This window comes from Panthera uncia, assembly GCF_023721935.1.
Source record: "Panthera uncia isolate 11264 chromosome B2 unlocalized genomic scaffold, Puncia_PCG_1.0 HiC_scaffold_24, whole genome shotgun sequence".
Lineage (NCBI taxonomy): Eukaryota > Metazoa > Chordata > Mammalia > Carnivora > Felidae > Panthera > Panthera uncia.
In genome coordinates, this window is record NW_026057580.1 from 12109269 (window position 1) to 12125110 (window position 15842).

General features: G+C 37.8%; 1 protein-coding gene across 3 annotated transcripts in view; it reads left to right on the forward strand.

The window, feature by feature from the left end:
* POLH (DNA polymerase eta) overlaps nucleotides 1-15842 on the forward strand; it is a 40268-nt gene that overhangs the window by 13932 nt on the left and 10494 nt on the right. For 2 of the 3 annotated variants that reach the window (XM_049653722.1, XM_049653721.1), the window contains exons 4-5: nucleotides 1000-1217; nucleotides 14794-14963. In XM_049653722.1, coding sequence (XP_049509679.1) covers nucleotides 1000-1217; nucleotides 14794-14963 — 388 coding nt within the window. The remainder of the gene's footprint in view (nucleotides 1-999; nucleotides 1218-14793; nucleotides 14964-15842) is intronic. The other variant, XM_049653723.1, reaches the window with a different exon arrangement.

The following is a 15842-nucleotide window of genomic DNA, read 5'->3' on the forward strand; positions in this document are numbered from 1 at the left end:
CCCCCCCCTGCTCCTTAAAGGATTTTCTCTCTCTTTGCCCCTCACTTATGACCCCTCTCTCTTTCTCTCTCCCTCTCAAAAAACATATTAACATGTATGTGTGTATATATGTGTGTATACAAATATATATGTGTGTGTATACATATATATATATACATATATATATGTATGTGTGTATACATATATATATATATACATATACATATATATGTGTGTATGTGTGTATACATATATATATATACATATATACATATATATGTGTATACACACATATGTATATTGAGAAATGCTATCTTGAGGAAGATGAAATACTTGGGTTCAGGGATCAGGGCAGTGTTTCCTGTAAATCTCATATTTGAAGACAAAAGTTGAAGCAGAATACTACATGGTAGTTATATGAAAATAACAGAAAGAGTAAGTGATCTTAGTAAAATGTAGTTAAACAAGTTTGAAGCATTTCTTTCATCTTTGGAGAGATCCTTGTCACATAAACACATTCATGGTCTGGACACTTTCCACCTTCATAGTGCTAGAGTCACACTAAAAATGTTTGCCTCTGTGCTGCTTCTTTTTCCTTGCTTCTGTTACTGACCATCTGCCTGCGCATTGACCACTTCATCTGCCAAGCCATTCCTCTCTTTAAGGAGATCTTACAGGGGCACCTGGGTGGCTCAGTCGGTTGAGCGTCCAACTTTGCCTTGGGTCATGATCTCGAAGTTGACAAGTTTGAGCCCCGCGTCAGGCTCTGTGCTGACAGCTCCGGAGCCTGGAGCGTGCTTCCGATTCTGTGTCTCCCTCTCTCTCTGTCTCTCCCCTGCTCATGCTCTGTCTCTCTCTGTCTCAAAAATGAAGATAAATAAATATTAAAAAAAAAAAAGGAGATCTTACATTGGTTATGTATATGATGATTCCATTATGAGATGGAGGGGATGGGGCTGACTATCTCAATTGTTGTGTTCATTTATTGCCTACATATATAAAAATCCTTATACTTTTTAGGTACCGGGAAGCCAGTGTGGAAGTGATGGGGGTAATGTCTCATTTTTCTGTGATTGAACGTGGCAGCATCGATGAGGCTTATATAGACCTGACCAGTGCTGTACATGAGAGACTACAAAAGCTACAAGGTCAACCTATCTCGGCCGACTTGTTGCCAACCACCTACATTGAAGGGTTGCCCCAAGGCCCTACAACAGCAGAAGGGACTGATCAGAAAGGTACTTCCATAGCATCGTATTGCTTCTGCTTCCTGCCTTTGGAACCTGCTTTGCTTGGTCATGCTGATCCTTCTTGGATTGATTGAAAGGAAACTTACACTACAACCTGAATGAATCACAAGGACTGACAAGGAAGGATATACAAATTCTTTTATCTTTTCAGGTATATGGATGTTGAGAAGCTGTGAAATCTGTATGAAATCAAGTTTCTCTTTAGATATCACTAGAGCAGGTTAGAGTTATCAGTAGACTGAGCCCTTCTGTCATTTGTAGGTTAACTTATAGTGTTGTAACTTGGTTTCTTCATCATCTAAGTTTTTTAAGGGGGACCTCAAGGATGGGGAGTTGAGTCACTCAGAATTTCTGATCAATTTAGAGTGAAAAATATCAGTGGACTCTTCAGGGTCTCATTTTATTTTCCTTACTTTCACTTTCATAGTGATTTCCCCCTCCCTATCTAACTCTCCCTCTGGCACCCACTGATGTATTTGGTATATCTTCTTAAATTTGTATGTCTTTATAAATTACACAGTGTTGCTTTATGTGTGTGCTTTTAAAATTTGTGCTCTTTAATTAAAAGATAGTATTATCTTATAGATTTCATTCTTACTTTACTAATTTTTTAATTTTAATTCCAGTATCGTTAACATATAGTGTAGATTCCATTCCTTTTCTTAATTTTCCTTTAGTGGTGATTTTATAGGTCTTTCCATGTAGTTGTATTTATGTGTAATTGATTGCTTTTAATTACAGCATAATCCATGGTATGGATCTATGGTAGTTACAGACAATTCTCCTAGCTATTAATTCATTTGTTACTTCTAATTTTTTTTAATATTTATTTGATAAATGTCCTCATTCATCCTCTTTTGGACCTATGCAGAGGTTTTTCTGAAAATGTTGTCACGAGTGGACTGCTAGGCCATAAGGCATACACATACATTGTTTCACTAAATACTGCCAAATCATTCCCCAGAATGGCTATCAATGGTTACCCCATGCCTGTAGTACACAAGAATTCCTGTTGCCCTCATATTCTTGCCAGCAGCTGGTATTTTTGAATGGTTAAAAGTACTCACCAATATGATGGCTATAATAAAGTAGTATTTCATAAGGAGCTCCTGGCTGGCTCAGTTGGAAGAGCATGTGATGTGACGATTGATCTCGGGGTTGTGAGTTCAAGCCCCACATTGGGTGTAGAGATTACTAAAAATAAATAAATAAACTTAAAAAAAAAAGCCTTTAAACAGCAAAGTGGTTCAACAAAGTGTAGCATAAACAAAGTTAATGGATGACAGATTTGGGATAAGTAGAAAAGTAAAAATATGAAATTTTATTTCATGTTTTCAGTTTGTTTAAATTTATATTTCTCTATTTACTAGTTGAGGTTGAGCATTTCTTCCTATATTGCTAGTTTATACCTTTGTGAATTGCTTATTTATAATCTTTACCCAATTTATCATTGGATTTCCTGCCTTTTTTTTGCAAGAGTTCCTCATATATTGCAGTTATTAGTGTCTTGTCTATTTTTGACACTGCAAATATCTTCTCCCAAATCTGTCATCCATGAACTTTGTTTATGCTGTACTTTGTTGAACACGATTCTTTTAGTCCATCATTTTTTTCACCTTATCTTTTGTGCATTTTGAATCTTGTTTTAGATATCCATTTCTACTAGAAGTTCACAGAGGTCTTTTCTACACTTCTGTTTGCCTTGTAATTTTTTTTAGGTCTTTTGGCCATATGGAGTTCAACCTTTTTATTTGATTTTATAAAAATCTTATTTATATTATTTAATTTTTTTTTTTTTTTTTTTTTTTTTTTTGAGAGAGAGCACAAGTGAATGAGGGGCAGAGAGAGAGAAAGAATCCCACGAGGTGCAGAGAGAGAGGGAGAGAGAGTGTGGAGCCCAGAGTGGGGCTCAAGCTCACCTGGAGCAGGACTCAAATTCACCCGAAGCGGGGCTCAAGCTCACCTGATGTGGGGCTTGAACTCCTGAACTGTGAGATCATGTCCTGAGCTGAAGTCAGACGCTTAATCGACTGAGCCACCACCCCAGGTGCCCCTATTTTTTATTATTATTATAATAATTTCCCGACAATTACTTATTAAATAATCCATTCTTTCTCCACTTCCCATGTAGAAGTTGGTCAGTTTCTGTAGTATCCCATTTGTCTCTCTGCTCCTGCTCCAGAAACACATTGTTGTGGTTTTTTTTGTTTGTTTGTTTGTTTTTTTACTCTTTATAGTATGTTCTATTTGATAAGGATGTCCCTCTGCTTTTGCTTTCCAAAATTGTCTTACCTATACATGTACCTTTGTTATTCACTGTGCATTTTAGAATACAATAGTTGAATTCCTCAAAAAATCTTGATAGGATTACATTGAATTTATATATTTAGAGAGAATAGTTATGTTAATGTTAACTTTTGCCATCCGTAAACATATCACTGATTTTTTTAGGTCTTCAATTGTGTCCCTTTTAATTATTTTTTTTTAAGTTAAAATTATTTATTTTATCTGTTATAATATTTTTACTTCCTCTCAGATCTGGAATCCAGTATATTTTCTTTTTTTTTTCTCATCTACACTTTTAATTGATGTAATACACATCAAGTGCACAAATTGTAAGTGCACCTTGGCTAATTTTCACAAAGTAAACCCCCATTTGTAAGTAGCATCCAAATCAAAACCAAAACCAGAATCCTAAAAGGCACACCTGCCTACACTTCCAGACACTATCCATTCCTCTCCCCTTCCTACAGTAACCATTGTCCTTATTTCTATTTAGCTTATTTTTGAACTTTATAAAATTGAAATCATGCAATATATACTTGAGTCTGGCCTCATTTGGTCAACATTGTGAGATTCATCCGTTCTGTTGTATGTAGTTGAGTTTGTTTACTTTCATTGCTGTGTAGTATTGAATTACATGAGTATATCACAAATTATCCATTCTATAATTGATGGATATTTGGGTTGTTTCCATTTGGGGGCTACTAAGAATAGTGATGCTATGAATATTCTTGTAAATGTCTTTTGGTGAACAAATGTATGATTTCTGTTGGGTATAGGACTAGAAGTGTTTAATTGTAGGATTTACCTAAAATCAGCTTTAGTTTGCTTATAGTCAGCTTTAGTAGGTACTTACTGCCAAACAGTTACCCAAAATGGTTGTACCAATTTATTTACTTATTTTTTAAGTTTATTTGTTTGAGGGGCACCTGGGTGGTTTGGTTGCTTAAGCATCCAACTTTGGCTCAGGTCATGATCTCACAGTTCGTGGGTTCGAGCCCCATATCGGGCTCTGTGCCAGCAGCTCAGAACCTGGGGCCTCCTTCAGATTCTGTCTCCCTCTCTCTGTGCCTGTCCTCCACTCGTGCTCTGTCTCTGTCTCTCGAAAAAACGAGTAAATGTTAAAGTTTATTTGTTTGAGAGTGGGGGATGGGCAGAGAGAGAGAGAGAGAGAGAGAGAGAGAGAGAGAGAGAGAATCTCAAGCAGACTCCACGCTGCCAGCACAGAGCCGAATGCAGGGCTCAAGCCCACAAACCCTGAGATCATGACCTGAGCTGAAACCAAGAGTCAGATGCTCAACCAACTGAGCCACCCAGGTGTCCCTGGTTGTACCAGTTTATAATCTCACTAGTAGCATATATGAAAATTCCAGTTGTTTCACATGCTTTTCAGCACATGCTTTTTTTTTTTTTTTTCTCTTTTGCATTTTAGCCATTTTGATGGGTGTGTAGTGATATCAGTGGTTTTAGTTTGTATGTCCCTGGTCTTAATTGGTCTTAATGAAGTTGACCACCTTTAAATGTATTGACCATTTAGATATCTTCTTTCATTAAGTACCTCTTTAAATCATTTGCTCATTTTTTTTGTTGGATTGTCTTATCTCCATCTATAGGACTTCTTTATATAATCTGAAATGAATCCTTTATTAAATATATTGCATATTTAATTGCATATATTATGATGTATTATTATATTGCATATAAATATATTGCAAATACCTTCTGGTCAGTGACTTGTTTTTCACTCTATCACTGGTGGCTTTTGATGAAACAGAAAGGTTCTTGATTTTAATTTGGTCCATGTGTTTTTTTTTGTTCTTTATGGACAATATTTTTTATGTCCTGTTTAAGAAATACTTACCTACCTCAAGGTTATGAAGCAATTCTGTTGTCTTTTCTAGAAGCTTTACTCTGCTTTTCATTTATAATCCATTGTGTGTGTGAGAGAGATAGGGATCAAATTCCTTTTATTATGTGAGTATCCAATTATATCTTTATTAAAGCTTTATGTTTTTTATAAAGGTCTTGTGCATTCATTTGTTATGTTCATAAATGCTTTAATTTTTTATTGCTATTGTTTTACTTTTTTCTTTATTTTATACTTGGTTGATGTGTAGGGGAGTGATAAGTGATTTTTGTTTTTTTAAATTCAGCTTCATTTACCTATCTGACAAAAACTTTTGATATATAGGCATATGTCAGAGATATTTTGTGTTTGGTTACAGACCATCCACAATAAAGCAAGTATCTCAGTAAATTGAGTCAAATTAATTTTTTGGTTTCCTAGTGCATAGGGAAGTTTTGTTTACTATACTGTAATCTATTGAGTGTACAATACCATTAGATCTTTAAGAAGCACATACCTTAATTTTAAAAAGCTTTATTGCTAAGAAATGCTAACCATCTGAGCTTTCAGGAAGTTACAATCACTGATTCCAGATCACCATAACAAATAAAACAATAATGAAAAAGTTTGAGATAATTGTGAGAATTACCAAAAAGTGATATAGAGACACAAAGTGAGCAAATGCTGTTTGGAAAATGGTGCCAATAGATTTACTTGACAGGGTTGATACAAGTACTCAGTTTTTTAAAAAATGCAGTGTCTATAAAGCACATTGAAGCAAGATACAATAAAACAAGGTATGCCTGTAATCTGCATGAAAATGCTTTTGATAAGTAAAATGTATTCAATGGTTAAAAATACTTTCTTAAATAAAATAAAATTAAGGCAGGGCACCTGAGTTGCTCAGTTAGTTGAGTGTCCAACTTCTGCTGAGGTCATGATCTCATGGTTCAAGGGTTCTGGCCCCACGAAGGGCTTTTCTGCTGACAGCATGGAGCCTGCTTCGGATTCTCTGTCTTCCTCTCTCTGCTTCTCCCCTGCCTGCACACACGCATGCACACACATGCACACACTCGCTCTCTCAAAAATAAACATTTAAAAAGATGCTCTTAAATTAAAAAATAAAATTAAGGCAATGAAAATTTGCTTTTGTGGTAATATTGGATTGTAATATTTCTAGATACCAGATCTAAGAGGATCTGGGTCTTAAATTTTTTTTTTTTTTTTTTTTTTTTTTTTTTTTTTTGAGAGAGAGTGCAAGCGGGAAAGTTGCAGAGAGAGAGGGAGAGAGAGAAACCCAAGCAGACTCCACACAGTCAGTGCACAGAGCCTGACATGGGGCTCAAATTTATGAAACCATCAGGTCATAACCTGAGCTGAAGTTGGACACTTAACCAACTGAGCCACCGAGGCACCCCTGGGTCTTAAATGTTTTAAATCAGATATTATGAAACTTGAATTCAGCTGGATCTTACAGAACAAAACAATTGGCATTTAGAGGCTTTTTGAACAGGGTATCTACAGTTTTTCCTAGACATTTTCTAATACTTTTCATAATAGCTCTCTTCAAAATAGTGGGTCTCCCCTTCATTTGTAACATGAACATTGGTACTTTTACAACTATTATTTTGTAACATTATTCTTGTAAGTGCTCTTTCAGTAAAACATTTTGAATGCTGGCCATTAACCAAAAGGAAACTGTCTTTTCCATATTATAGCATATTATAGCAAGTTAGCTTCTGCGGGGGAGGGGGGGGGGGAGGACATTAAGGCAGTCTGTGATTACTTGTAGAAACAATACAGATTTTCCCAGAAAAAGGTCCAAGAGAGTTTAGCTTACTTCTGGTTAAAGTGGTGAATTTCCCACGGGTTCCATGTTTTAAAATGAGACATAAGATGTAAAGTTTCCTTTTGCTGTTGAACAGTTGTAGGATATGCCTTTAATATGTTGTATTGAAGGGCAGTAGTAGAACTGCTTGTTCTACTAGGGAAGCTTGTGAGAAAGACCATTAAGGAATTATAGCAGAGTTTATAAGCTGGAGGCTGCAAATCCTTCAGTTCTTTCAGGGCAATACATGGACAATAAAAGTTGTGCCACTTAAAGGAGGCAGAGTTATGGTACATAAACATTCGATGAAATATGTCCTGATTTTCTTTATTATTTTGGGACCCGAGTCAGAAATTTAACGGTCATAATAAGGAAGGTTTTTCTTTGGTCTTAACTTTGTGTACCACATCTTGCTGTGTGTCTAATGCTTTAAAACACTTGGAATTGGTTTATAATGGTTTAAGTCATTAAGTCTTTAAGGGTTTTTTGAGGGCTGTATCCCCTTTTGAAAATTTTTTGAAAGCTTGTTGACCCTTGCATGCCTCAGAAAAATGCATATCTACACATAAGACAATTGTGTGTGCAGTTTTCAGGAGATTCACAGACCCTCTGAAACCCGCATACCTCAGAATAAGACGTGTTATTACACATTATATTGGTATTTTTGGCTGCAACTCATTGTTAAAGAGCTCTCCGACTGAAGATGATGGTGTATACCTTCACTGGTGGAAAATGTTTACTTCAACTCAAATGGACATGTTCCTCTTTCTTCTATACCCATCTTTCTTATCTATGTACATTTTTATTAAAAATGCCAATGTTTATTTCTGTATGTCTTATGTATCTGTTGCCTTAGTGTGTCCAGTTTAAATATTTAGTTTCCAGATGGAGTGATACCATTTTTTTTATTTATAGTGCTCAGAACAGTATAATGTCTAGTAAATGGTTTATATTTCATATTGTATTCCTGAGTCTTCATATGATGTGTGCAACCAAAAAACTGGTAACAGAAATTAGCTTATCTAAGTGCATATAATCTTCCAGAAATTGTTTTTCATGGATGTGGCATATTTCAAACCTAGGAAAAGAAGCCAGGCGTTTGTGATATTTTGATAACTGAAGTTTCTGTTCAACTCTCCCATCCTGCCCCTTAATTCAAAGCTAGCAGTCCTGCTCAGCCATACTGTGTTTGCAACTTTGTATTTTCTGTTTCTGAAATAGTTACATGCATGGAAAGTTTAAGGGGTAGGATTACTTAAAGATAATACTCAAAAACTGCCAGAGTGAAAACTTTCCCTTCAGGGCCATTTTGGAACTAGTTTGTATTAGCTAAGGAATGCCTTAGTTTTCTCCTTTGGTCTTAATATATTTCATTTAAAGCATATATTGAACATCTTTTGAATGCCCAGGACATGAAGCAGTTGGGTAATAGTACAAGAAATCATAAACCTTGGTGTGCCTGGGTGGCTCGGTTGAGCATCCAACTCTTGATTTTGGCTCAGGTCATCATCCCAGGGTCGTGGGAGTGAGCCCTGTAACAGCTCCATGCTGAGCGTGGAGCCTGCTTAAGATTCTCTCTCTTTCTCGCTCTCTCGCTCTCTCTCGCTCTCTCTCACTCTCTCTCTCTCTCTCTCTGCCCCTCTCCCTTACTTGCATACACTCTCTAAAATAAAAATAAATTAAAAAAATTATAAACCCTTTTTAATGATGAGAGTTGCAGGGGTTGGTGGGACCCCCTGCTGGCTTTGAAGAAGTAAGCTGCCATGTTGTGAGAGGGCCTTTGGAGAAGGCCCTCATGGCTAGGCTCTGATATTGGCCCACTGCTGACAGCCAGAAAGAAAATGGAAACCAAATTCTACCAACAACCAGAGGGAGCTTGGAAGACACCAATCAGCTCATAGCACAGAGGAGGGCATACTTAGTATCAGTACAGGAACTTCTCTTTTGTAGTTTTGGTTTCTGGAGTTGTGGAGTCTAGGTAGAGGTTTATCAGTTTAACCCCAAGTTTTGGCACAAGTCATCAGTGCTCAGTCTTCTGTTCATCATTGCACTGGAGGTACAAGATGGTGTAATCAGAACAGAAGAGGGAATAAAAGCTAATTCAGATGTGAAGGAAGAGGTAAACTTTGTTTGCAGGTGTCATGACCGTGTTTGTAGAAAATCCTAAGGGATCTACACCCCGCCCTAAAAAAATACAGTAAGTGAGATTAGCAAGGTTGCAGGTGACAAAGTCAGTATGCAAAAATCAATAGCAATTCTATACACTAAAATTTTAGATGGGAATTTGAAATTTAAAAGCAATGTTATTTGCAATAGCATTACAATTACGAAATTATTAGAAATACATATGTGAAGGGATGCCTGAGTGGCTCATTTAGTTAAACGTCTGACTTCAGCTCAGGTCATGATCTCACGGTTCGTGAGTTTGAGCCCTGTGTCAGGCTGGAACAGCCTGGAGCCTGCTTCAGATTCTGTGTCTCCCTCTCTCTGCTCTTCCACCTCTCATGCACTCTCTCTCAAAAATAAATACTTAAAAAATATATATATATATGTATATGAATATGTACTGTGAGATGTGTATATATATATATAATATATATATACACACATATATGTATATACATATATATGAAAAACTAGTTCAGTGAAAACTACAAAACATTCCTGAGAAATTAAAAAAGATGAAATCAATGGAGAGACATACCATGCTCATGGATCAAAAGACTAAATAGTAGAGCTTGAGTCTCCCCAGATTGACCTAGAGATTCATTGTTTTCCCTTCTAGAATCTCAGCAGGATTTTGTAGAAATTGACAAACTGATTTGAAAATCTGTATGAAAATGCAAAGGATGTGGGGATAGCCAAACAACTTTGAAAAAGAACTAAGTTGGAAGACTTAAACACTACCTGGTTTTAAAAATTATTAGGGGCACCTGGGTGGCTCAGTCGGTTAAGCATCCGACTCTTGATTTTGGCTCATGATCTCACAGTTCATGGGACTGAGCCCTGGGTCAGGCTGTGCACTGACAGCACGGAGCCTGCTTGGGATTCTTGCTCTCTGCCCCTTCCCCACTTGTGGTTTTTTTTTTTTTTTTTTTTCTCTCTCTCCCAAAATAAATAAACTTAAAAAATATTTAATTATAACCTTATAGTAACTAGGGCAGAGTAGTATTGGTGTAAGAGGAGACAGATCAATGGTACAGAACAGGAAGTGTGCAAACAGATCCCTACAGTTTTGGTCAGTTGGTTTCCACAAAGCTACCCAGATAATTCAATAGGAAAGGAAAGTCTTTCAGTTCTAGTGGGCATTTTATACCAAAAACTGCCTGAATCTTTTCCCCCTAGTCCACTTTAGTGTATCAGAGAAAAACTAAAGTTGTATAGATTTTTACCAACTAGAGAAGGAAACAAATGCTGCTTATCTTCTGTCGCCCTGTTCAACTGACATGGAGGTAGAGTGACAGGATTGTAACATTACTTAATCTGGGAGAGCAATAATGAAATCTAAAGCAGAGAAAATTTAGCTCTACTAGTTGAGAAATGAGTCCAGAAAATCTCACAATTTCAATAAATTCATATTTTTTGTTTCCCAAACAATAATAGGCGGTTTATTTATTTTTAATGTTTATTTTTGAGAGAGAAAGAGAAAGCTCATATAAGCAGGAGAGAGGCAGAGAGAGGGAGACAGAGGATCTGAAGTGAGCTCCATGCTGACAACAGAGAGCCCGATCGGGACTCGAATCCACCAACGGTGAGATCGTGACCTGGGTAGAAGTCAGACCCTCAACTGACTGAGCCACCCAGGTGCCCCTATAATAAGTGGTTTTATTTTTTATTTTTTGTTAACATTTTTAATGTTTATTTTTGAGAGAGACAGAATGTGAGCCAAGGAGGGGCAGAAAGAGAGGGAGACACAGAATTGGAAGCAGATTCCAGGCTCTGAGCTGTCAGCACAGAGCCCGACATGGGGCTTGAGTTCACAAATTGTGGGATCATAACCTGAGCCAAAGTCGGATGCTTAACCGACGGAGCCGCCCAGGCACCCCCATGATAGGTGGTTGTTTTTTTTTTGTTTTGTTTTGTTTTTTTAATTTTTTTTTTCAACGTTTTTTATTTATTTTTGGGACAGAGAGAGACAGAGCATGAACGGGGGAGGGGCAGAGAGAGAGGGAGACACAGAATCGGAAACAGGCTCCAGGCTCCGAGCCGTCAGCCCAGAGCCTGACGTGGGGCTCGAACTCACGAACCGCGAGATCGTGACCTGGCTGAAGTCGGACGCTTAACGGACTGCGCCACCCAGGCGCCCCGATAGGTGGTTTTAAAAGAAGGATTAGATTTGGGGCACCTAGGTGGCTCCATCAGTTAAGCCTCCAACTTTAGCTCAGGTCATGATTTCATGGTTCATGGGTGTGACCCTGCATGGGGCTCTGTGCTGACAGCTCAGAGCCTGGAGCCTGTTTTGGATTCTGTGTCTCCCTCTCTCTCTGCCCCTCCCTGGCTCATTGCTCTGTCTCTCTCTCTCTCTCAAAAATGAACAAAACATTAAAATTTAATTCTTAAAGGATTAAAGATTATATATATGTACACATCTATATGTGTACATATATATACATATATATGTATATAAAACCTCACAATCCTATGAGGTACAGTACTATGTTCATATCATAGACAACAAAACTGGATCTTAGAAAATTATAGAACTTGCTCAACGTCCCATAGTAAGTTCAAAAGCCAATATTTGAACACTGCCTGACTGCAAAATATTCTTTTAACAATTATGCTATATGTGTTACAGATAAGAGCTAAAACACTTTAGGGGTGCCTGGGTGGTACAGTTGCTTGAGCATCTGACTTTGATCCAGGCCATGATCTCATGGTTCATGGGTTCAAGCCCCCATCAGGCTTTGCGCTGACAGCGTGGAGCCCACTTCGGATTCTCTGTCTCCCGCCTCTCTGCCCCTCCCCCGTCTCAAAAAAAAATAAGCATTTTTTAAAAGTTCTAAAGGACGTTAGTGGGGCACCCCAAAGTTAGCTAGAATAGCTGGAGAAGACCACATGATACATGAGACTTGAATAAGCCCTCAAGTATAGATAAGATTTATTTAAGCAAAGGGGAGAACAGAGTTAAGAAGTGAGAACAGGGAAATAGAATAAACATTGGATATTCAGGAAATTGTAAGGATATAATAAATTTGGGATTAGTGGAAGATGAATTGAAAAGGCCAGATGGTCTTCAATGCCAGTTTTTAGAGTTGGTACTTTATTCTGTAGGTATGAGAGAGCTAACAGTTTTCAACAGGGGATAAGATGGATAACATTGGTATTTGAGAACATTTCATTCATGGGTATTGTGTAAAATGCATTTAGGGAGAGGGTGGTTTAGGAGTTAAGGTGGTCTGGGCAAGAATGAAGAAAACCTGAATAAAATAGGGTGGGTGGATATGCGAAATGTTTTAAAGTGGGTTTTGTTGACTAAATGGGGAATGAAAGCAAAAGGAAGCCAATATTATTTAACCTTCAAACCTTTAATAGAAATAGGGAGTTGTTGGGGCGCCTGGGTGGCTCAGTCGGTTAAGCATCTAACTTCAGCTTGGGTCATGATCTTGAGGTTCGTGAGTTCGAGCCCCACGTCAGGCTCTGTGCTGGCAGCTCAGAGCCTGGAGCCTGCTTCGGATCCTGTGTCTTCCTCTCTCTCTGTCCCTCCCCTACTCACTCTCTGTCTCTCTCCAAAATAAATAAACGTTAACAAAATTAAAAATATGGTTATTTAAAAGAGGGAGTTGTTTGGGAAAGGGAATCTTGAGAAGGAAGATATAATAAAGGTTGATTTTAGTTATTTTTAGAAAATTTAGTGAACTATAGTTTGAAACTATAATGAAAAGTTCAAGAAGAGTTATTCTGTAGGGGGGTGGAGATAAGAATTAGAGTTTAGGAGTTTGGGGATAGAGATTAGGATTTGCATGTACTCAGCATAAGCAAATTGAAACATAAGCCTGTAGCAGTTCACCAAAAGAAAAAAGCATATATACAGAGAGGAGGAGGAGGAGAATGTTGCTCAGTATCTACCAGGGTGTTAGAGGAAGAAGACAAGCCTGCAAAGGAGAGAAGCAGCAGTTATCAAGAGTTGGAAAATACTTCCTTCTATGTGCTCATCTTCCTCCTCTATATACATGAACCTTCACTATACCTCCCCATAGTTATTTGAGTGTATTTTCTTGCCTTGTTCATACCTCATTACGCTCTACTTTTTATAATATTTTATTTATTTTTAAGAGAGAAAGAGTGCAAATGGGGGAGGGGAAAAGAGAGAGAGAGAGACAGAGGATCCGAAGTGGGCTCTGTGATAACAGCACAGAGCCCAGTGTGGGGCCTCAACTCATGAACCATGAGACCATGATGTGAGTCGAAGTCGAATGCTTAAATGACTGAGCCACCCAGGCACCCCTCATTGCTGTCTCTTTAAAGCAGCATTCCTAGGGCACCCGGGTGGCTCTTTTGGTTAAGGGTCCAACTCTTGGTTTTGGCTTAGGTCATGATCTCATCGTTTGTGGGATGGAGCCCTGTGTCAGGCTCTGTGCTGACAGCATGGAGCCTGCTTGGATTCTCTCTCTCTCTCTCTCTCTCTCTCTCTCTCTCTCTCTCTTTCTCTCTCTCTCTCTTTCTGCCCCTCCCCCACTTACTCTCAAAATAAACTTTTTAAAAAAATGAAATATTTAGGAGTGCCTGGGTGACTTGGTTAAGTATCCAACTTTGGTTAAGGTCATGATCTCGCGATTTGTGGGTTTGAGCCCCATGTGGGGCTCTGTGCTGACAGCACGAAGCCTGGAGCCTGCTTCAGATTCTGTGTCTCCCTCTCTCTCTGCCCCTCCCCCAGTCATGCTCTGTCTCTCAAAAATGATAAACATTTAAAACAATTTTTTAAATAAGTAAATAAATAAACCAGCATGTCTGCATTTTCTATATACCTACCTCCCTTGCTATATATAATCATTTTTTAGGCTTTTCTCAAAACTGACTAGTTCAAAATTGGATAGTAAGATATTTTCAAGGCCCTGAGTCCAAAGCTATATCTAATTTCAATAGCTTATCAGAAGAATAAAACTAGTGTTTCTGATTGGATTTTAGCTACTCATCAGGAGAACCAGTACCCAAAAATATATAAATACATTTATTTTAAAGTGTGAGTTAATTCTGAATATTTTCTAATTAAATAACAGGATTCTCGGGGGTGTGCAAGGGAAAATTGGAGGAAGAAAATTCCAGAAAACCAGAGAGAGAAAACAGATGTACTTTTAAATCAATGATCATGAAAGACAATATGAATATACAATATGTGTTGCATATTAGAACTATAAGGTTCAGCCTATGCTGAAGCTAAGGCTGCTGGAATTGATAGGAAGGAGAAATTGATCTCTTAAGTACTGAGAAATCTTGTAAATGACTGCCATTTTGTGTGTGTGTGTGTGTGTGTGTGTGTGTGTGTGTGTGTGTGAAAATGTACATTCTTAAAGTACCCTGAAATTGAAGCATTTTTCTATTAGATAACACAAATAAAATCCTGACTCTAAAAAAAAATGTCTAAATACAACCTTTCAATTTTTCAGAGGAGATGCGAAAACAAGGCTTATTTCAATGGCTTGATTCTCTTCAGACTGGTAACACCACCTCTCCGGACCTGCAGCTCACTGTTGGAGCAGTGATTGTGGAGGAAATGAGAGCAGCCATAGAGAGGGAGACGGGCTTTCAGTGTTCAGCTGGAATTTCACACAATAAGGTGAAGGCTAATTATAGGTTTCAAGGCGAAACATAGATATCTGCAGTTAAATACAGCAAGGATGGATATGACTGGGACATTTAAATCATTACATGTACACTTTGAAATGGGCTTCTATTTAAAATTCATTTTGAGGACCAAATAAATGCGTTAGCAATTCCTTAACAAGGGAAATGTCATTAAACATGCGCTTTCCTAAGAAGCAGGCTGAAAAGTTTGCAGAAAATGCTTATACAGTTGTATCCAAAAGATTTCCTTAATGACTGAACTGTCTGTGGAAAGGAGGAGGTTAGTCTTTGAATTTTATATGTGAACTATTTCTTTTCACTTGCTGAATATCCCTGAATTATCTCATTTCCTTTGTGGAATTGCCTGAGTATTTTCTGCTTTTGCCTATTTCCTCCTCTCTAATGAGAGCAATAAGAGAGATGGAATAGTAAAATTTTATTAGTTTGGACCCCTATTTTGATTTAGAGAATAGACAATTGTCAATAATATAGGGGCAGAATAACTGGTTTTCTTTTTAAAGTGCTGTGAGGGTCTGGAATCTTTGTCCCCTTCTGACAAGGCTCAATAATTGGGCAGTGGCTGATTATCCCTGGTTACTACCTTTTCCCCCTTCCTCCAAGAAGAGGAAAGTTGCCAAACTATCCCACAGAGTTTTAGAGGTTTCTTCTGGTTGAGTGAAGGGAGGGGAAACAAAAGTCCCATTGTAGTAATTTGAAGAAGACTAAATGTTGCCTAGTAGAAGTTCTAGAGAATCTCTCCAGTGAATTTAAAGGATGATTTTATACTTTTCCTACCAATTATAATTTGTGAACTGATACCACTGAAGCACCTTATTCTTTCAAAAGAGTTCTCAAGGACCTAAGGTTTGGG